At 39.1% G+C, this 22,219-nt stretch overlaps 1 protein-coding gene across 1 annotated transcript; it reads left to right on the top strand.

Moving 5' to 3' along the window:
* Positions 1 to 543: 543 nt before the first annotated feature.
* On the top strand, positions 544 to 19,504 carry RAB21 (RAB21, member RAS oncogene family). Its single transcript, XM_030959919.1, has 7 exons — positions 544 to 918; positions 7,588 to 7,647; positions 7,820 to 7,927; positions 9,562 to 9,625; positions 10,397 to 10,451; positions 10,895 to 10,983; positions 11,908 to 19,504. The coding sequence occupies exons 1-7, from the start codon at positions 772 to 774 to the stop codon at positions 12,045 to 12,047; spliced, it is 663 nt and encodes a 220-aa protein (XP_030815779.1). The 5' UTR covers positions 544 to 771; the 3' UTR covers positions 12,048 to 19,504.
* Positions 19,505 to 22,219: the final 2,715 nt, after the last annotated feature.

Here is a 22,219-nt window from a genome sequence, read left to right as displayed (position 1 = left end):
TTTTCATAGCCATTATTTTCCTTACCACTAAATGATGACTAGAGACAGGTTGTCTTGCAGTTGTTTGGATTTGTTTGTGAGGATTGGTTTTCATTGAGGAATAATACCCCCTTTTACAAGGCAGTTATCCAATTTTTGCGGATGAAACTCTGCTGGACCCCGGCAAGCAAGGAACTCGACGCGAGAACGTTTTTCTCGTACCTTTTTCTTCACCTGCTCCCACATCCCTGTTTTCAAGTACTTTATTACGGACTTTTATTTTGCAAACATTTGGAGACTAGTGTAGCTTAGTTCACAGGAAGGAAAATCCCACAAAATCCGTGCCGGTGTTTATTAGGGGCTTTCTGTGTCCCCGGGCACCCCTCGGCACGGGATCGGGATTTAGGGACAAATCCTTACGGGCGCGGGATCCCTGCCCTGGGCCCCGCCCCCTGCGTGCACACGCCCCGCCTCTGACCCCGCCCTCTCCGCGACTGCTGGGCGGGGCCTCCCGCCGCCGCCGCTTCCCCCCCCTCCCATTGGCGGCGGGGGCTGCGCGTGACCGGGCGGTGCATGACGTAGGAGGAAGAAGCCGCCATTAGGGGCAGCGGGGCCGCGGCCGCCGGGCACGTTCGGTTGTCGTGTCCCTCTCCAGCCTCTGTCTCCGCGGCCTCGCCGGTGCCTCCCCATCCCCGCCGGCCCCTCTCCCCCGCGGGCCCTCGTCCCGGTGGGCGGCGGCGGCGCCGCGGTGCGGCCCGTTGATGTGAGGCGCGGCTCGGCGGCGGGGCGCGGATGGCGGCGGGGGCCGGCGCAGCGGCCGGGGGCCGCAGCTTCTCCTTCAAGGTGGTGCTGCTCGGGGAGGGCTGCGTGGGCAAAACCTCGCTGGTGCTGCGCTACTGCGAGAACAAGTTCAACGATAAGCACATCACGACCCTGCAGGTGCGGGCCGGGGCGGGATGCTGGTGTGGGGGGTCCCGCTGTTGTTCTCCCCTCACCTTGCGCCTCTCCTCGCACTGCTGGCTGTGTCTGGTCTGCAGCTTTAGGGGCAGCCCGAGCCACCGCCGCCGCTCGCTAGTGGTGCCTGTCCCCTGCCGAGTTTGCTGGAAGCCAGTTTTCTCTTTATTTTCACGTCTCATTCAAGCTTTCAGTATGTTTAGGCCTCGTTTCTACTCTGCATACTAACTGCTCTGTTTTTTTCCAGTTACGTATATGAATGTCTTCATCTGAATCTTGGAAAGTATGATGCAAAAGTAATGTTGTTATTGTAGTCGTTGTTAGTGTACTGATGACTAAGTGTTTCATACGTGCTGCGTTTCTGTTAATCATAGTCTTCCTCGTGTTCTCAAATCCTAACATTAGCACTATCTAAACGTTTCTGTTTAAGGAGAACAGCTTACACAAAATGGTTTATGAGATTAGGGCTTATGATTTAATAATGGGAAAGATTCTTAAAGCTGAACTGCTTGTCACGACAGCTCCCTGAATTTTGGCTGGATTCTCAGGAGTACTGTCTGTTGTTATAAAGAGCTACAAAGTGATGTTCCACACATGAAATGTGACAGGCTGCCTGCTTGAAAGTAATGGGTTTTTTTCATGGCCTACTAGTTAGTGATGGATGGCATGTATGCCCTGGTACAAAATGAACTGCTTGTACTCTATGTGGTCTCAGAAAACATGTTTTTGAAGTTTGTTTTGTGAGTGGTATGTTAAGTCTTTCAGGATGTCACCTTGCATAGGTGGAAGTGTGGATTCAATGTATGCCACTCTTAGTATTTCTTTTTTTAAATAAAGAAACAAACCATGCCACTCGGTGGACCAGTAGTGGGTTTTGAACTAATTTTGAATTTCCTGAAGTACAGAAGTAATAGTAGGTAAAGAAAAGAGTTTTAAGGTAGTTATGTGCCATTCCCATGCATTTATGGGAAGCTTCTTGAATTGTGTATCTCAGAAGTAATGAATAGTGAAACTTTCCCCTAAAATGAAAGCAACATTATAGATGCACTAGAAGCAGTACAGGAAGTGTTTAATAAACAGATAACATAACTTCATTTTTGCTGTGAAGAGGTAAAAAGAATATGTTTTAGACTTTGTTATTCTGTGTCCATACAGCTTTTGGGTTAAACTGCTGGTGGGTTTACTAGGCAAGGTATTTATAGGAAGCTAGTTGTAGCTGTCATGCCACAATTGATGCTTGGTATGCCACAGAGATGTCTCATAGCTTGTAGGTGTCAGAGGTGCAGCAGCACTGTAGCACTGAGCAAACAATCAGTTAAAGTGCATCAAAATAGTCACGTGTAACTGAATTCTCATATCCCATGTTTTAAGAGTAGGTCCAAGTAGATTGTTATGTGGTGATGCTTATGTTTGTTGTTTGGGTTTTTTGTTCTTTAAATCTGTAGTGGAAAACCTAAAATTATGAGCAAAAACTGGGTTGGAATACAGACTTGGGTCACAAGTATCATAAAACACACTTTTAAATTGCTCCAAAATGCTGATAGGAAATGTCTGTAGATAGTGTGGCTCCAGAGCTTTTGGTTTTTTGACTGTCTGGAGAGGGGTGTGTTGAGGAGTGGAAGCACGTGCTTGCAGTTCCTACTGAGCTTTTGTTTCTCTACCGTAACCAGGTTTGTGGTTGCTACCTGTGTCTTTTAACTGGCTGCTCATTGTTTATCAAGTTGTTTGCTTTTCTGTTCTGAGCCTCCGTGACCACATATGCGTCTAACTGATGCATATGTAAAATGCAATGTCAGCTGCTGTTGAATCTTGCTGTGCATCATCATGTACACTTGTTAAGTATTATCCTTATTATTTCCCTACATCTTACTGTGCTAGAAAAAAAATGAAGTGAGTTCTTCCACTATCAAATTAAAAGATAGTTTAAAAATAAGATGAAGAGAAACTAGGGTATCTGATTAAGCAATGAAGTAACATGTTTGCAGAGCATCCTTTGTTGGTTTTTGTTTTTTTTTTTTTGAGATAAAAGATATAATCTGATAAGGTTGCTTTGTTTCATGGCAACAGTTCAAAGTAATGCACCAAATTCCTTTTGTTCCAATAAAGTCAAAATTAGATAAATACTTTGCTTCTGGTCCAGTAAAGGAGTGACAGTGACGAATAATATGAAGAGATCGCTAGATATTGAGACAAGAGGCTCTCCATCCACAATTAATTTAACCTAAAAAAAGAAAGTATTGCATAGTGCTTTATTCCAGTATGTTTGCAACAAAAAGGGGGGTGAGACTGTAACCTTCTGGAAACTTCGTCTAGTGATGTTATTCTACTGTGAAGTAATTCTTTTTATACCCAAATAGGTAAGTTTCTTTGGTGCTAGTAACAGAAGACTTGGACTAAAAGGGAGCAGTTTCTCCTCCCTCCCCACTCTCCTCTCTCAGTGCCAACTGGAGTGCACTGGAACCTCCTCTGATCTAGGGGGCTGCTGGGCTGTGTTGCTGTGGTTGTGTTAGTATCAATCATGTACTTAGGATGTTGATGACCTGCATGTTGAAGTGAAGGTAGCTACTGATTCACAGAAGAAAGCATCTAGTTAGAACATTGTGGAAAAGCTGATGCAGGAAAAGTAGGGGGTTTTGCGCACAATTAAGATAATTCATAACCTGTAGGCAGACCTAGTGGGGCAGTTAAAATTGGCTCCCATTGTTTGAAATATTGAAGTAAGTGCCCTCATCTTCATACAGTAACAATAAGATATAAATTGATATCAAGTGAACTGTGCTGGAATTACTCTAATAATAAACCTACTGTCAAACTGTTGGGTTTTTTAATTTGGTAAATCCTTTTTATAATTTAATTACTCAGGATAAATACAACTTCTGAATACTGCTCTCTTAAATGTGTGGAGGATTGCAGAATATCCAACCCAAGAGAGCTGCTGATGTGGTTGTAATCATAGAGCTGTTGATTGCTTTGGTGGACTTGGCATAACCTGGAAAAACTGTCTTGGTTATTAAGATAGCTGGGGGATGAGTGAAAGACAGCATAAGGCAGTTGAGTGCTATGTGCAGTGTTTGTATGCCTGACCTGCTTCTTTTGAACATGAAGCACTCAAGGGCTGATGCCACACACCTGCTTTTGTTCAGTGACTTTCAGGAGACACTCTTCCAGCTGTGTCTTCCTTGTGTTCTACTCAAGCCCCTTTATCAGCTCCTGGCAGGGCCTGGTGGGCATACAAAACTGAGCTCATAGAAGAAAGAATTAAAAGAAAGAAAATATTTCCTACAGCCACATCAAAAGATTGGAATTTTAGCTCTTATAATTGCATTATTCTTTTCTAAGTGCCTAAGTGTTTTTCAAACCAGTCATAAGACAGTAGAGTCAAAATATGAAAATTAGAAACTTCAAAGAGTTGTTTGAAATTACTTATATTTGAATTAACCATGTTTCTGTGAGTTTTTGAAAGCCCTAGCAAAAATGAACTGTCATAGTAATTAAAATAATATGGAGAATGGCTACTGATTATAAATCGAGTCACAACTCAGACTTGAGTACTTGTAGTACTCAATTCAGTAATTTTTTTGGAGATTAGAGAAAATGTTGAAGCTTTTTCTATGTGTAATTACCTAATGCTCTCTAGGTAGTCAAAGGCTTTGATTTTGAAACTTGATGAACTTTAAAATCTTGGCAACTGACTTTTTCTCTAAACTATGTCAAGACAGAAGTTGAAGCTCTTGCTTATATGTTGGGTTTTCCCAAATTTCTAAGAACTGTCTAGTCCTGCTATTGACTTGGTTGGTTTTCTTTTGGTTTTTTTTCTCCCTCACTAACCTCAGAATGGCTTGGGAGGGGTATATGTGAGTGGAAAGGTTAAAAGATATTAGTTGATTTGTCTTTGATGTGTTTGCCACTGTGGATGTAAAAGTATCTTTTATTGATAGTAAATGCACCAAACGTACCCAGACCTACTAATTCATGAGCAGAGCCTGCTAACTGTATTCTTCAAGTATATGAACAAAATAAAGAAGAATGAAGAATTAAATCTGTAGTATAGTATTGACGGTTTCCTCCAGCATGTTCACAAAGCTTTCTGCTCATTACTAACTGTGACTGCTTCAAATACCAAGTTCCAATCTTGTTGTCAGACAAACCTGCTTGTTATCAGGGTATCTGATAGAGGATACTGTCTCTCCTTTTTTGACTATGGGCCTAAGACTTTAGATAGACTAAAACTTAATCATTACAAATTCATCAAATTTTATTCAAGAGCAAGTATGATAGCCCAATGCTAAATACCCTTGCCACAGTCTCCTGTGGTTATGGAGGTTTTTGCAATACAAAAAAGCATGAATGTAGGAGTATTTTAGTGCTGGGGTGTATAAAAAATGTAAATGTATATCTGAGTGATAAAAGACAGTATTCCTAGCAAAAGCTGTAGTACCTGAAGGACAGGTTGTACTGAAGCAAAACTTAGCTATGTAGATAAACCTACTTTAGTTTTTGCTCTATCAGATAGGAGATATACTTGTGCTATTAAATGGGTCGTTGTCTAAAGGTACAATGATATGTCTTTATAGATACTGAGTTCTCAGTGTTTTTAAATATAAATCCCCTTTCTGTGAAAGATTTTTCTGCTCAGAAATTGATTCTCAAACACTTGTGTGGAATTCACATCAACTAGGCGGGTTTGGATTGTTGGTGTTATGACAAAAGCAAACATTGCTCAGAAGAGCTTTTCCTTTAAGATTTGCAGTAGAATATGGAATACTGTAGTACAGCAGATCAATAAAATATTGTCATGTAAGCTTGATTCATTGTGCCTACTATAGCTTCTTTCCCTGTGGCCCAAGTGTTGGTGAATTAAAATTTCTGAAGTTGCCTCCAAGCTTCTGGCTTTTAAACTGTGGTGTAACACAACAAATGATGAAGACTGCTGATGAGTTAATCCTCAGGGACAGCTGTTTGAAAGCCATCAACTACTTTCTCTAGAGTTTTTAATTAAAGAATGAAAAGTTTTCTGATGTTGAAGATTTGTTACTCTTCTGTTAAGCTGTTTGTTACAGGTTGGTTAGAGGGCCAAATCCATTTAATGTGCTGTCTGGAAATTTTCCAGACTTTTGACATTACAGGGAGTCTCCTCACTGTAGACTGAGAGGGTAGTGTAGTGCTAATGCTTTACTTATGTAGAACACAAAGGTTGTAGTGATCAGTTCTTTGCTATCTGTTCTTGGAAAGTGTTTTTTTCTTCTGGTTTGTTCTCTCTTTGTTCTTTTTATCAGACTTTGTGGAAAGGTTTGGGGGAAGGTACAACTTAAAAGATGGAAAGGGTTTTTTTAATCTTCTCATCTTGGGTCATACAGATGCCAGGGAAGTATCTGAAGAGCAGGAACTGCTCTAGCACCTGAGTGTTGAATGACTTAACTGTAACATAGGCGGCACTTCAGAAAGGCACTTTGACAGTGGTTTAGGCTGGTATGCATTGAACTGCTGTGGTCTCCTGTGTGCATTCTGGTTGCTTGTGTAGTTGAGCAGCAAGCTGGTTCAAGCAGCTCATCTGGCCCATGACGCTTTCCACACGTGTGACTCTTGGTTCTCTGGCTGGTCGGTGCTCGTACAGAGAACTCTTCTTGAGCTGCTGCAATCCAGCCTAAAATAATCTGTGATGAATGTATCATAAAATATCACTGAGTACTTGTTTGAACCCAAATGCAAACTGAGGTAAAACTGAAATGAAAACTCACTGTAATTTAGGCAGAAGAAAAAAGTTAGCCCTTTGTAACTGAATTGTTTGATATAACATGTTACTGCTAGTCTTTAGAATGGGGAGAGCAGGTTCCTAATGCATCCACACCTTGAGACCCCGTTCTGGTCCATTAAACTTCTGTTAAATTATATTCCCTTTTTAGCCGTCAAATTACAGACCTGGTAACAGAGGTGGTGTCTGAAAATGTGAATCATGCAAGTTTGGAGGAAACTAGACCTACTCAAGTTACTGAAATTAGATTAACCTTGCAATGTGCTCTGGTCCTGTAAAATATTTCCAGAAGTTAAAGTATAGTAGAATTCTAAAGCAGCTTTTATGCTTATTCTGAGGCTTCTCAGCTCAAACAAACAAAAATACAGAACCAAAAAACAGATGAGGGTGAGTTGTAGGCTCACTTCAGCAAAAAAGGAAGAAGTTACAGACAAGGAAACTTGTGAAATACTCATGTTCCAAGATATTTAGTGATAAAATAAAACAATTGTTTATGGTTCTGGTATCTTAGTAATAGTGAACTATGTTGCCTAATTCCTACAGATTGAAAATCCTGTTAGGCTTGTTCCTACCTGAACTTCACAGATTCTCATGAAATGCTTTGAGTTCAGCCTAGACTTATCAGTGTTGTGAGTTCAGAGTCCTTCCACACAGCTCATCCTTCCCAAATCATTCAGAACAACAGCAAAAAGATTGGCTTAACTCAATTTTATTTAGAATAGACTGCTGGCAAACTATAGTGAAATTACTAACTGGCTTAATATTGACTTAGCCTTCTTGCTTACAGAGTCTTTTGATCTGGAAATTTGTCTTTTATTGATTCTGATGCTTTATTAATTATTTTCAAGTCAAATTATGTGTTTGGCGCATAAAACTTAAGTCTAATCTGTTTTGCTTTCCAGGCATCTTTTCTTACAAAGAAACTAAACATTGGTGGAAAAAGAGTAAACCTTGCAATATGGGTATGTTTCTATTTTTTTATTCCTTAGCTAATTAGAATGTTTTTCTGAAAAAAAAAAAGATACTTGGGCTTACTATATCACAAGTGTTAAGCACTTCTTAATAAAGTATTTGGAGTTTTTTGAAGTATTGTTTGCTTTGTCTTAAATGCTAACAAGTGTATTTTAAATGCAGGATACAGCTGGTCAAGAAAGATTTCATGCGTTGGGGCCTATCTACTACAGGGACTCTAATGGCGCTATTCTAGTGTATGATATAACAGATGAAGACTCTTTTCAAAAGGTACTGGGCAGCTTTTACATCTGAAGTGTAAACTGCTTGAAAGATAATTTGTGATATGTGTAAACAGAAGTCTTCTGTTTTCAGCAATGTATATAATATTTGCAAATGTAGATCATGTAATGGAAGTATACATTTTATTATTATTCTTTTGAAGACTGCCTTCTCTGCTATCAGGTTATTCAAAGAACACCAAAGCATTACCTCAGTCTTAGAGCACAGTGTGAATAATGCCAAAGTTGTGGGTTTGATCTCTGTATGGGCCATTCATTCTAGAATTACTCTTCATGATCCTTGTAGATCCCCTCCAGCTCAAAATAATCTGTGATGTAGCTGTGCAAGTTACCTGTGACAGGCTGTAAACATAAACCTGGACTGTTGTCATGGTATGCCATACTGATCTTTACCATATAAACCAACTTACTAAAATATACTAAGTGACATGACCTTTTACGGATCTGAGAACTCTGAAATTGCAATACATGATAGTGGAGACATTACCTCCTCTGTGATTAGTTATTTGTTGTCAAATCCTCATCAAAATGTGTAATTTGGTGGCTAGTTATTTTATGGCTCTATTCGTTGATCAGTTTTATCAGGTGAGTTTTTTCCACCCTGTGTCAATCTGTGCTACCACTCGATAGGATTTTTCAGCTGAAAACTGGTGACACTTTTTTAAGCAAGTTTGTCTGACTTTTAGCAAAACCAGTTGGACTTCTGTTTAGAGAGAAGTGAGAAAGTGTGGTTGCATGGCCAAGGCTTGGGTTAGCAGTGATAGAAATAGTGTAAGGGCACAGATTCACAACAGTTTATCTAATTTAAATAGTCTGGTGCAGAGTAAGTAAAGCGCTTGTGCTTACAGTTGAACATTTGTGGCCAGCTGCAGAATGATGACTTGTGGGTGCTACTTCAGCTTGTGCCAACTTAGCCTCATGCTGAGTCCTACATAGTAAAACCCTGTGATACCAAAACATTTAAATGTGCAGGAAAAAAGAGGGAAAGCTGATTTACAGAAGTTGCTGCAGAAGTACTACTGCATCATGTAGCCTAACTTATTTTTAGATTCTTGAAGTGATTGCCTCTCTTCACAATTATTCCCTTAAAATAGCTAATGACTTCCTAAGTCAATGCAGTGCTCATACAACTTTCAAACTTTTCATGACAACAGATTTGTTAACAGATACCTTACCATCAGCTGACTCAACATGCTTGTCCCATCTGTTCTCTCATGAAATAAACATCTGTTATAATCTAACCTGAAAAACCTAGTTTAGGTGCCTCTTCCTCTAAAGTACTATTTGTGCTCTGTCAGTAAGTGCCTGTTGATAAAAGATCTCACATCTGACCTAAAGTGGCCCATGCAGCGAACTTGCTATATTGAGTGTGGTGAGTTATATTTTTGGAGTAATTGAACTGTTTTATCTAAGTAATTTGCTTTTAATTTCACCTGTGAAATAAAACCTGCTGAACAAGGGCCATATGTAGCAATCTAAATAATATTTTCTCATCTGTGTTGCTCTAAACATTTTTGCTTTAAGTTTAGAGTAGATGGTTAATGAAGGAAATGGGATGGTTCCCCACTGCCTAAGATAATAGTATATTGAGTGAAAACAAACTCACCTCTATTCTTTTTGCAGGTAAAAAACTGGGTTAAGGAATTAAGAAAAATGTTGGGAAATGAAATCTGTTTATGTATAGTAGGTAAGTCTTTTTCAACATGACTGAATTGGAAACATCTCTTGATCAATAGCATCTTCCAAGTGGTGCTTTGACAGCTTGTGCATGTGAAGGGGTAAAGCTTATGTTAGATATTTAAAATTAAACTGGAGCTAGAAGTTTCAGTAGATCACATGGAGGAAAATAAGAGTTCTATTGAAAAAATTAGCTGTTTAATTATACACTATTAGAAGTGCATGGTACAGACACCTGCAGATTGTAGTTTAACAAAAAAATATATATTTTCCTTCTTTCAAGTACTCAAACTCTTGGCTTTTCTCAGTGGCATAGACTAGGTGCTTGTCTGTTTTGATAATTAAGTGCTTGCAGGTTGGAGTGAGTCTTAAAGATTGGAAATTTCAATGCAAATGGAATGCCACAGAAATGCTGGGTTTAGATTTAAATCTGATCTAATTATTAAAACACTTCCATGAGGTTACATAGGTGGACATTCTACAAAAACTACCTCTGCAGCACATGGAAGGCACTAATAAATTGCAAAAAAAGGGCAAAAGGCTGAATTGGGTGGAGGCATTTAGCTGTCCTGATCTCTCTATGAAAGTAGCACTTTATAGCTTGTAAATGCTTGTGTGAAAGGAGATTCTCAAATCATAGTGTTCTTGAAAGTGAGACCTGTGTAAGAACTGCTCTTTACTGGGATAGCTTGAGAAAATGGAGTACCATGATTACGTGTCTGCTTTCTTTTTGGGTCATTTTAGAGTACAAAGACTTAAAAGATTAACTTGTTTCCAACAGGTAACAAAATAGACTTGGAAAAAGAGAGACATGTTTCAGTGCAAGAAGCAGAAATGTAAGTCACACCTATTACTAACAGAAACAGTCATTGCAGAATTAGAATTATGCTGGAGTAATAAACTCGTGATGCTGTTAACATAGCAGCCAGCTAGGCGCTGCTGGCTTATGCCTGCCAGTTATTGAGTGATCTGTTAGTGTCTGAGTCACAGGGTGTCCTGGCTGGCCAAACTGTAGTTTGAGAGTTGTTTGTGATTAAAGTCAACATTTACAGTTTAAATCCCTTTCTAGACATGAAATTTTCTTAATTTCAATTAGTGTGCTGCATCAGTCGTGGCAGTTTTAAACACATAACTCCTTTTTTTGTATTAAATAAGCATGTGTAGATTAACTCTGACGTCAGAATAAAACCTCTTGTGATCATCTTATTCCTTCATGTAAAGTGGCTTCGAAAGATTGAGTTCTTTACTACAATGAGGCTCCATAACTTCATTTGTACAGGTATGCTGAATCTGTTGGGGCAAAACATTATCATACATCAGCTAAACAGAACAAAGGAATTGAAGAACTGTTTCTTGACCTTTGCAAAAGTAAGTATTATGTAGTTTGTTGGTAAGGAGCTAATTCATAAAATGCTTCAGGCTTCAGAAATGGTTTTCAGGCCATATGGAAAGTTTGAGTGTTAAGTGCTACTTACAACTGACTTCATTTCAGTCTACTCCAAACCACTTGTGTTCTGTAACAGCTCTGGAAGCTTCATGTTTGGATGCTTACAATACTGCAAATTCATGCTCTACTCCAAAAATATCTTGGTCTTTTGTTGGAGCGCTGACTGCTGTTCTACTTACCATGCATAAATAGTAACCCAAATCAAACTTCATGTTCCTGGTCTCACCACTGCTTGCTTTAAATCCTCTGTTTCATACTCTTTCAAAAATTTTCTTAAATTATGTCAATTACAAATCATAAACTCAAAGCTCTAATGATGCAGATTTTACACAGAAATCTCAACAAATGGTAAAGATCATGGTATGTGTGGGATGAAAATCCAACACAAGCAAATCATCCTAGTAGTTGTATCTATGAGATAAAAGAGTTTCAGGAAGAGGTCTTGTGCGTTTCTGAAGAGGTAGTTGCTTGGGGTTTTTTTGGAGGGGGGGGCAGTTTTTGGGAGGGTGGAGTTTCTTGCTTGTTTGATTGGGTTTTTTTAACAGTGTTACTGATATGGGTGTGTAAATCTAGCTTTTCAAGTTGCTAACTCAGGTCACCTGAGGGATCACTACAGTCTCCCTTAGTTACCAGAAGCTCTTATATGTTGGGTGCTTTAGAAAAAAGATTTAATATGTTCTTGCAGTTATGCCATGTGATACCCGTGTACTTAGTTCTGCATAACAAATAGGAGAACCACTCTTGCTGAACTTCTCTCTGTGCATATAGTTCAGATAGATTAAGAAAGCAGAGTCTTAATGTAAAAATACAATGGAATGTCATCTAATACACATCTTTCTTTACAGGAATGATAGAAACTGCTCAAGTGGATGAAAGAGCAAGAGGCAATGGCTCCAGTCAGTCAGGAACAGCAAGGCGAGGTGTACAGATCATTGATGATGAGCCACAAGTACAGAGCAGCGGAGGGTGCTGTTCTTCTGGATAATTATAAAACTGTGCATCACTGCCCTCTCAATATGAAGACTGCCATATTCCAAGTCACACATTCTTTACCAATGGAGTAATAGAATTAACAGTATTTAAAAATAATCACATGTAACACTGCAGAGACCTTAAGTGCTAAACTAGTGGCATCTGTGACCAGAGAATTGGCGTTTTCTACAGTGGTTAACAAAGCAATTACCAATGGCCTTTTTACATATTTTTCTTTAATGAGGAATAATATGCATGTAGAAAAGACCTACTTAAAGGCTTCATTTATATTCTTTTGAATCAGATCATTATTTAATAACTTATATACATTGTTGTTGGAATGGTATACATTTTTGCAGCTCTTTGTACTTTGTGGTAGATGGAATTGTATCACTTCTAAAATGCAAATTGATTTTTTTTTTAAATTAGCAAATATCTGAATTAATATTTTTGCAGGGCCTCTACAAGCCTATAACTCAACTACTTTGATATATTCTGTTCATCTGTATGCCAAGCTGATAAAATACATTGTAAATTACATATTAAATATTTTATCTGCTTTTACAGTTGCAGGTGCAGAAATATGTACATCAGTCTTGTCTGTGATCGTGAAGTGAATAAGTCAGTGAAAGATGCAAGCTTTTCATGTGCACTGCTCATTCTATTCCCCTACCTGAAAACAGCTTTGTTTTGGGTACATCCATAGCTACAGCAATTCTTTAATCCATTTCTGGCAAGCAGCAGTATTTAGAGTATCCCCTCACTGGAAGAGAATGCTTCTGTAAACTGCTGTTTAACATTGAGGTGTTCGACTTGCAGCTAAAACAGTTGGTGCATGCACATAACCTTGCCTCTGCAGTTACTTGGTTCTCTCAGAAGATCCCCAGAAAGTCAAAGCAACTTTAGCCCTCATCTGTCTGGTAGCCAGTAAACCAGATGCATGGGAAACTCTTTAGCTGCTCTAATACATTTGTTTCCAAAGACAGCATTACAAACTATTCATGAGCGTATTTTTTTTCCTGTAGGGCTTGAATGAACAATTAATTGACATTAACTAGAACTTCTAATTTGGAGTGATTAAACTGAAGATGTGAAACTTGCCAGATGTAGCTGTAACTAAGGGGATTCTAGGCAGAATTGAAATTATTCCTAACTTGCTCTTTCTCTTGTAAAGTGTTTTGAAAAAGCCCATTTAAGTTTCAGGAGGAGGGTTTTCAGAAAAAAAATGTGTGACTACTATCACAAAAGAATACAAGTGGTGGTAGCTGAAATTTCAAAATGTTTTGTGCTCTGACTTTTTTTACTTAAGTTGTCATGCTTGGAAAAACAGTAAAGGTGATGTCTATGACAAAGTAGAATATCCTTGGCCTTCCTTTTTCTGAAAGGTAGATTTAGTATTGCATATGAATGCACTGAATGGTGTGGGTATGTTCTGATAGACAAAAAAGTAGTAGTAATGAATTAGTCTGTGTAAGATGTGCGCTGTCTTCAATCTGATTTTTATTTTCTCTGAACTAATAGAGGGCTTTGATACAGACTGATCCTGGTGCATTTTCTCCTTTCCTGCCTTAACTGTGGTGTAGATACTTTTTCTTAGACCACCATTGCTGTGCTCTTCTGATGTGTTTGTGTGCATGATGGAGAAAGGTGGTCTGTTTGTCGTGGTGAAGATAGTTTCTTGGCTGTGCAGAGCTTTGGTGTGAACCTAAAATCTGTGATTATGTGTCAACATGTAGCAACACTGTTAGCTTTCACATATCTAACAACTGTGAGCTCTGACAAAGTTGAAAACCAGATCAGTTTGATCTAACACTGGTATCTGAAAATCAGCCTTGTAAGTGATACGATATATGAAGAGTGAAATTGTCAAGTCTTGATGTTCAAGAATGGAATTGCCTCAGAATAGGAGTTTCAGGTTTTTGATTCAAATTTAATTTTTTCCACTCTGCAGATAAAACCTTGAACAGCCCAACTTCAACTAGACATAGTTGAAGCAGTGTGTAGAATGTATCTTTCTGCCTGCAGCTAAAGAGTGTTTTAGTGTATTGTGTGGTAGGGGCATCCCATGTGACTTCTGCCAATTACAAAACTAATGAAGGCATGTTGATACTAGCTCTTAAGTCTCTTATAGAATTAAAACTATTACTACGGAAAACTTAGGTGGGGATAACAAGTCTAGAATTTTGTAATACTCAAAATGTTCTGGTTGCTATTAGTGAAATATTTTTAAAATAAATTCTCAAGTTACTTTTCTTACTTAAGCTACAACATAAATATTCACTGGAAACCTTCCTGTCTAAGCTGTGGTTTGGTTGGACTTGATTTATGAAACTTAAAACCTGTGTTTGCAGGATATTATATAACTGGACGAAAGTATAGCTTTTTGAAATCAGGGAAGCTGGTTGAAGACTGGACAGAAGTTGAAAACATGAATTGTTTAGACTGATTTACATGAGACTTCAACTATTCATAGTTAGCAGACAAAATACAACAGTTCCAGGAAAAAGCATCTTTGTCAAAGACCAAGGCGTTCTTTGCACTTGATATACAGAAAAGCACAAATAGCTTGGTTTTCTATATTTGAGCAGGATCTTACTCAAGTAACCTGGTAACTAGTATGTGACTTGTTTTTCAAGAGTCTTGAATCTTGCATTTGATCTAGATTGCCTGGTTTGTATGTCTGAAGGAGAACTCTTGTTGCTGATTTCTGTGGCTGTAAACAAGTAAGCTATTTTTCATTCTTCTGAGAAGTGAAAGAGAAGAGGCTGCCTGTCTTTAGGAAGTACCTCTGTTGTGGGGCAGATAGCCAGACACCCACTGTAGCATGTGTAAATCAACACTGAGCACACTTCCTCAGGGTGTATCTTGACAGAGATTACTCACATACATACTAAAATGAAATGGTGTAACTTTGTACAATACCTTTCTAAAACAACTTTTAAGTGCTTGCTCACAGTCTTGATGCTGCTACTATGAATACATGAGCTGCCTACGAAACTTTATCACTTGCTGAAATAAAATCCAACAAGCCAAAGTCCAACAGCTTTAATGCAGCAGTATGTCTCTCTGCTGGGTGTTATTTATGGACACTGTATACTGCACTTAGACTTTACTTCAGAAGCTATAAAAGATGGGATAGACTGATTCAGACAAGGACACTCAAATTCAGATGTATCATATTTGGAGATGACTGTAACTAGCTGCAAAGACTGGGAGAGATGGCTTCATCTGGTTAGCAGTGATCTTGCACATGATTCTAAAATAGGGGTATCCAATGGCCAGATTAACTGTATGAGATGGTCTTTTGAAGCAGTCAAGTAATTGAGTGTTACCTTGATTATATTACATGCTTTCCTTCAGTGTTCACACATTTGAACATTGGCATTCTACCACATAGAAAACTGCCTACAGTTCTTAAAGAACTTAGTGATTAAATTTCTACTTTAGTTTCCAAACCAGATGAAAAAGGCTTTGCAAAAAGGTATGAATTATGGAAAGTGGTTAGATCTCAAATGGAGTTCTCCAAAAATGTTGGATGCTGTCAGAATGAAAAACATAAAAATGCAGGTCAGGAATCTCCATAAGCTGAAAGCAGTTCAGTGATACGAATAGTAGAGTATGGGAATAAGAGTTGGAGCCAGCCACATCCCATTTTTCTGCTTTTAGTGGAATGAAAAGGAGAAGTAGGGGAAAAAAGGTATGTTGGAAAAACTGAGGTTGGTGGTGGTAGGCTGCTGAGTAAGATGCCGAGTTAACCTTTTCCTTGAGTTGCTAGAGAGTCTCAGCAATGGCAATATCATATTCAGGACTTCAGATAGTACTTCTTGGCTTATTCCTACTTCTGTGAAATACTGTTTTTCCTTCATTAAAGAGAATGCAACTAACTTTGAGCAGGCTTTCAGGCACAATACTAACCTGCTTAAAACTTTTTAAATTAGAATATGCTAATTTATTAACTATTTACATTTCACTGACTTTGTTAATCTTAGTCTGCATCATATCCTAGGAGTTTTTCTTGAGAAGTCAGGAAGTACATCATGCCATGAGGATAACTTTTACTGCAGTTGTATCAAGGAGTTGCAGATGATGACCAAGATCCTTTGCACTACTTGCTGTGCAAGCTCAACAACGTCCCCAGACTAGCTCAATAGCTCTTAACAGTGCTGGGCACTTGCTTCTGCTATTCTTTGGAAGATTCTGCTCAACACCAAGATTTTCCTTCCATACAGGCAAGCCTGTACATCTCAATGATATAGCTGTCTAATAAATTTAGGCTTTTTCTATCAAATAACAATGTATACTCTTTGCTCCTGCATTTTTTGGAGCTGTCATTGGCACCTGTATTGAGCAGAATGAGATGGAGATGATTTTGAGAGCTGTGGAGAATATGAAGTGTTTCCTGTCTTGAGATGGCTTGAAAGTGAGAGTCCATGAAAAATTCAGCATTATGACAAAGTATTATTTTGCCTAAGATAACAGAAAATAGCTTGGCTCAGATAAATTTTCACTGTAATATGATCAAAATGATAAATTGCTCTACTTCTAACGTGAAAACTTATTTCAAGCTGATCTCTCTAGTCTTAATTTTTTTTTTTAAGACTTAGGTTTACTTAACTTGGCCAAAGCCTTAAATTGATTGCCATGTTATATAGCCATAAACTAAACTTTGATTGGTGGGAGGAACAGCATACTTGTTCATATTCCACTGGCCAGTTTAGATCTAAGATTGTGTTTATTCAATACCAGGATGTTAAAAGATAGATTAAAACTATTTTTTCAGTCTATTTCCACTGCTTTGTGCATTCAGGCAAGTAACAGCTGCAGGTTCACTGTGAAAAGAGGGTTTCTCTTTCTTTTCCTGCTTCTTGGCTGCATTGATCTGTGTTGCTAAAGTACTCCTACAGGAAACAGTGCTGTGCAAGAAAGGAAGTGCATGTTTGCTCCTTGCTTCTCTAGCTCCTGTAGACAGTGATAGGCACTACAGCAGTAATACTCAGTTCCTCTCAGTTTGATAGCCTTTTTTTTCCTCAGGTGGAGCTTTTCTTACATCTTGACAAATAATTCTTTTTGTGTATCTAGTCTCACCGATCCCTTCAAAGGATTTTAATACTTTATTGTAGGTTACCCAAAAGATGTTTAATTTGAAAGCATGACAGGGAAGGACAATGAGTAGCAGTTTTACAGCAGTCTTCCCTAACAATTGGCCATATCCCTCTCTAAAACAATGAAGACAGAATATTCAAAGTTTAATGGTGAGTCCTTGCTAGTTCTGTATCTGACTCCTGATTTTTGGATATTAGAAGTGACTTGTAAGAAATCTCAGTTGAGAGGATTTGAGAGAGCAAGGACTACTTCCTCATCAGATGCAAATAGTTGATATCCTGTGACAGATCCAAACTCATGGTTTTTTGAACTGTTGAAACTGTTAAATTGCAGGCCCTTCTTCAAGTTAGCCATCACTCCATTCTGAAAAGTCAACAAATTTGGGACTTGCAGTGGAAGAGAACAAGTAGTTTCTTTTTCAGAACAGGAAACTTTAAACTGACTAATCAGGCTTGTTTTAGTAAAAAGAGAAAAACCATGTGATACCTAAATCTTTAAGTGCTGTCAGTGCTATTTGATCATACAGACATTATAATGATTGTCTTACTAGATTTTTCTCATCAGATAAGCTCATTAAGCTTATCGGTCATACTCAAATAGAAAGAAAACATTAGCAGGGCAAATCCAATGCTGAAAAGGATGCAGCATTTTTAAAGTTGAGTAACTTAACATTGTCAAATGTTATAGGAATAATCTATTTGGCATTCGTGGATAAAATAAATTTTGTAAAAACATACTAAAAAATATCTTGCAGAGGCTTCATGAATGTTAACTTTCCAGTGCATTTCTGCAGCTGGAGTTCTTAAATACATCTTGATATATTTTATATACCAGTGCATTTACAGGAAGATAGTCCTGTGATAAAGTAATGCCAAATGGTCAATCATCTATAAAAACAAGCATTCTTTTGTCATGACTGCTGCTTGATCAATGCCTCATATTAAAAGTGAAAATGCATGGAAATGGATCAATGGGGGGAAAAAAGTGTACTGAAAATCAATACAGAAAGAAAATATTGTCGCTTATATTTACAGAATGTTACAGAATTTGAAACTTGATGACAGTCTATAATAAAGTGGCCCTGAAAGTTACTGGAAATTGGGGGCAGTGACTGTGACCACAGGTTTATGTTACACATATAATATTTCTGAACTCACCTGAGCGTGATGTGTCAAAAGATGGCTTTAAGATGTCAAACCAGACTCACTGAGGTTACTGTAAATTATCCTAGCATATACCCCAGAGACTGTAGTGTGAGCATATCCAAGTAAAATAAAGCTTTGACTCTCGACACTGGTCTTTGGCATCTCAGAACAAAGGAAGGAGCAGTTGCAGTTGAACCACATTTATGGTTAACAGTAGCCTCAGGGATGCTGCCTCTATGCAGCAAAACAAAGTCAAACATGGAACCAAGACTAGGATGGGGATCTTCCACCAACTGTAGCGTACTGCTGTCCTGTCTCCACCACGAGTGCTTGTTCATGCTTCCCTAGTGAAAACTGCTGGCTGGCTGATGCTGTGGATTTGAACTGGGTGGACATTGTGAGTGAGAACAGCAAGCAATAGGAAAAGCACAGCAAGATGACAGCAATTTGCTTGTTTCTGCTTTGACTGTTTTTAGCCCTTTCATTTGCAGTTCTAAGAAGTCAGTAACTCTATCCTACTATCTTCTTGTCACAGAATCACTGAATGGGTCAGGTTGGAAGGGACCACAGTGGGTCATCTGGTCCAGCCTCCCTTCTCAAGCAGGATCATCCTACAGTACATTACATGGAATTGTCCAGGCAGTTCTTTATTATCTCCAGTAAGGGAGTCTCCACAACCTCTCTCAAAAAAGGTGTATTTTCTAGTAAGTGAGATTTTTGTTGTTGTTATTCAAGAAACTAAAATCCAGAGCTTTTTAGAGTAAATGTAGTTCCTTCACAATTAGTTTTTCAAAATATGTCAGCATTTCCCTAAAGGGGCTATATTAGGTGGTGAAGAGCAAGTGTACTACTTGTAGTTACACACTGCAATCAGAGTCCTAGGGTGAATATTTCAAATAGCAAGAGGCAGCACAGTATCTGATATACCTCTGAAGTCCATCTACTCTCCCACTGTTTTGTGACATAGAGTAATTGCAAAACAATCCTCAGCTGTAAGCTGTGCCCATCCTGAAGTTGGATTGAGGCTTAAAATGGCTCCAATCAATGGCCTGCAAGGAATCCTTTCAGTGTGTGAATACTGCAGTGTTTAGCACTATGTGCACCTTTTATTTTTCAGAAACTGAGGCATTTCAGCCTGTATGGGAAATGAAGTGATCTCTGAAGATGATTATGGTAGCAAATTAAGATCAAGAAGTAAACATTGACTGCCCTTATGCTAAAACAATTGTTCTCTTACTTCTCTGCTCTTTCCAGGAAATGTTGTTTGTTGCTATTACAATGTATATGTAGAAGTGATTGGGTTACAACTGTTTGTCTCCCGTGCTGCATTCCTAGCTCTGGCAATACTGGTGTGCCAATGGCAAACAACAGATCATTTTCTGTTTAGTCATCGCTGTCGGATAGCTTCCAGCTACCCTCTGTGGAGGCTGATGCAATCATGAATTTCTCCTTGCATGACAAATACAGAGCATTCATGTTAGTATCTGCTCTGCTTCTTTTGTATTTAAATACCCCACAATTTTATGCCCCAGTGAGACAAAAAAGCTGTTGTAAAGTGATGGTCAGTTACACCAACCATAATGTTTTCTTACGTGACAACTAATGTATGTTTTGGGTCGATTCATATTCTGGAATTGTATTGATACACAGATAAAAAAAATCAAGTTCACAAACATGAACTCAGTGCCGTGCTTAAGGATATACAGAATGTGACACTGTAAATGCTTCAAGAAATCTCATCACCCAGCACACATGCCTTCATGTCTTGTTACATCTCCATGCCTTCACACTGTAAATACAAATAAATGCCACTGGGATATGGCATTTCCTTCCTTTTAATTTTGGTCTATGTATATTTAGTTTGTCCCCATTCTTGTCTAACCTTGTTGCAGAAGGTAGCTAAGCAAGGAACAGTACTCTATCTGCATGCTCTACTTGTTCAGGTTAGTGGGTTTTTTATGTTTTCTTTGAGGAACAGGTTAGAAAGGCTATCCTATCTTCATCTCTCAGTTTCTGCTTTGAGGTAGAAACAATTGGTAAGTAGAGAAGGTCCTAAGTGGTCCCAGAGGCTACATTTTCTGGCAAATAAATTAGGCCAGAGTACATAAGGAGCTCTGGCCTTGGGAGCAGATGGCACAATGCAGCTTTAATCCAGGTGCTTTAGTCCTCTTCTGCCCTTTAAATCATATTTACATGCTGCCAGTTCGCAGTGGCTGTGCTGTCCCCAACCCCGTCTCTACGTATTAGCCTGAGAAACCGTAAGTGGTATGGTCCATAATTACATAAAAGAGCAAACAAGTAATAAAATGCAAAGGCTGACTGTACCCCAGGGGCTTTCTTGATTGACCTGTATGGATGTAGGCAGGGACTGATCTCCCTCCTGCTCTCCTAATTGTGGAATAGAATGGGAGGAATTTTTAAAAATCTTTTCCTCTTGCATGGGGAAAATAAGAGCATTTCACAGCTAAATCCTTGGATATTTCCTTTATTGTCTACAATACAACTAATGCTGAGGAAGGGTACCTCTTAAAATATGAGGAACTCGAAAAGCCTAGTCTGCAGCTATCTCCTGGGTGACTTGCTGCACCCAGAGTCCAGGACAGCACCCCATTTACTATCTCATTGTGGTCTATGATAAACTGGAATAGCCTAGAAAAATTGTGGGTTGCATCTGTCCATGCAAGGCTTGGAATACATCCATTTCCTATGAGGAGAAATAAAGATCAAAGGGAAAGATATTTTTGGTACTGTTTTTCTTTGTTCCTCTGCTGTGGGGTTGTTTGTACAAATTAAGCCTGTGATGGAAGGACTTGACAGAATCCGCACTTGTCTTGTGTGGGCCAGGTTTTCATGTGGTTGAGCATGTGAGCAGCTGACACTTCTGAATACAGGAAAGTATCTTGGAACTCTGCTGAAATAGCTGTGTGAACAACAACAGCAGCTGCTGCAGCTTTTGGCACAGCAGTAATAACTATGCTTGCAGCTGTGACAGCAACAGAAGCCACGGGAAAGCCAGGAACACTGGCTGCACGCTCAGTGCTGGCTGCTGTGCTGTGACCACCTTTTATGTGACAGAAGTGTTAGAGCAGATGGTTAATTAAAATCCAACAAAGAGTGAGTCCCCAGGCTACAGATACCCTCCTCCTTAGATTCCCATCTGTGTAGCATGTGAAAGGTTGGACTTCAGCATAGAGCTACAGATTGTCCCATTGTTTTCTTAAGGGGCTTATGGAGGAGGGAGAGGGACCTGCTAGCACCGTGTCAGCCCATGGAACTTGCTGTTGTGTATCATTCAAGTGTGTAAAGTGCAATAATGTAACACACCAATAATGTAGGCTGGGAAGCAGCCTTGCACAAAGGGATCTGAGTGTCAAAAACAGTGCACAACAAATCAGTCTTGAGTCAGAAAATAAAGCCATCCTGGGCTCCATCAGGAAGAACACTGCCAGCAAGCTGAGGGGTGATGATACTTCCTCAGCCCTTGGGAGAGAGTTCTGGAATGCTGGGTCTAGTGCTGGATTCCCTGGTAGAAGGGAGACACTGACAGCCTGGAGTGAGACCTGTGAAGGGCAATCAAAGGCAATGGGGAGTCTGGACCATCTGTCATACAAGAGACGCTGACAGATGTGAGACTGTTCAGTCTCTAGAAGTCTCAGAGGATCTTTTCAATGTCTAAAAATAGATTATGAGAGGAAGTAAAGAAGGCAGAGCTAGTCTCTTTAGTGGTATTCCATGACAAAATGAACCCAAACTGAAATACAAGAAATTCCATTCAAGCATGAGAAAAACCTTTGGCATTCCAAAAGCAGTCAAACACTGGTGAAAGAGCTGGACTGAGGAGGTTGTGGTTTGTATATTCTTGATGATTCTCAAACCTCAAACTTTATAAAGCCCCAAGCAATCATTTGTGATCTGCTCTGAGCAGAAGGGTTGGATT

The sequence above is a fragment of the Camarhynchus parvulus genome, chromosome 1A (genome assembly GCF_901933205.1).
Source record: "Camarhynchus parvulus chromosome 1A, STF_HiC, whole genome shotgun sequence".
Taxonomy (NCBI): Eukaryota; Metazoa; Chordata; class Aves; order Passeriformes; family Thraupidae; genus Camarhynchus; species Camarhynchus parvulus.
This window is presented reverse-complemented; position numbering and strand designations above follow the sequence as displayed.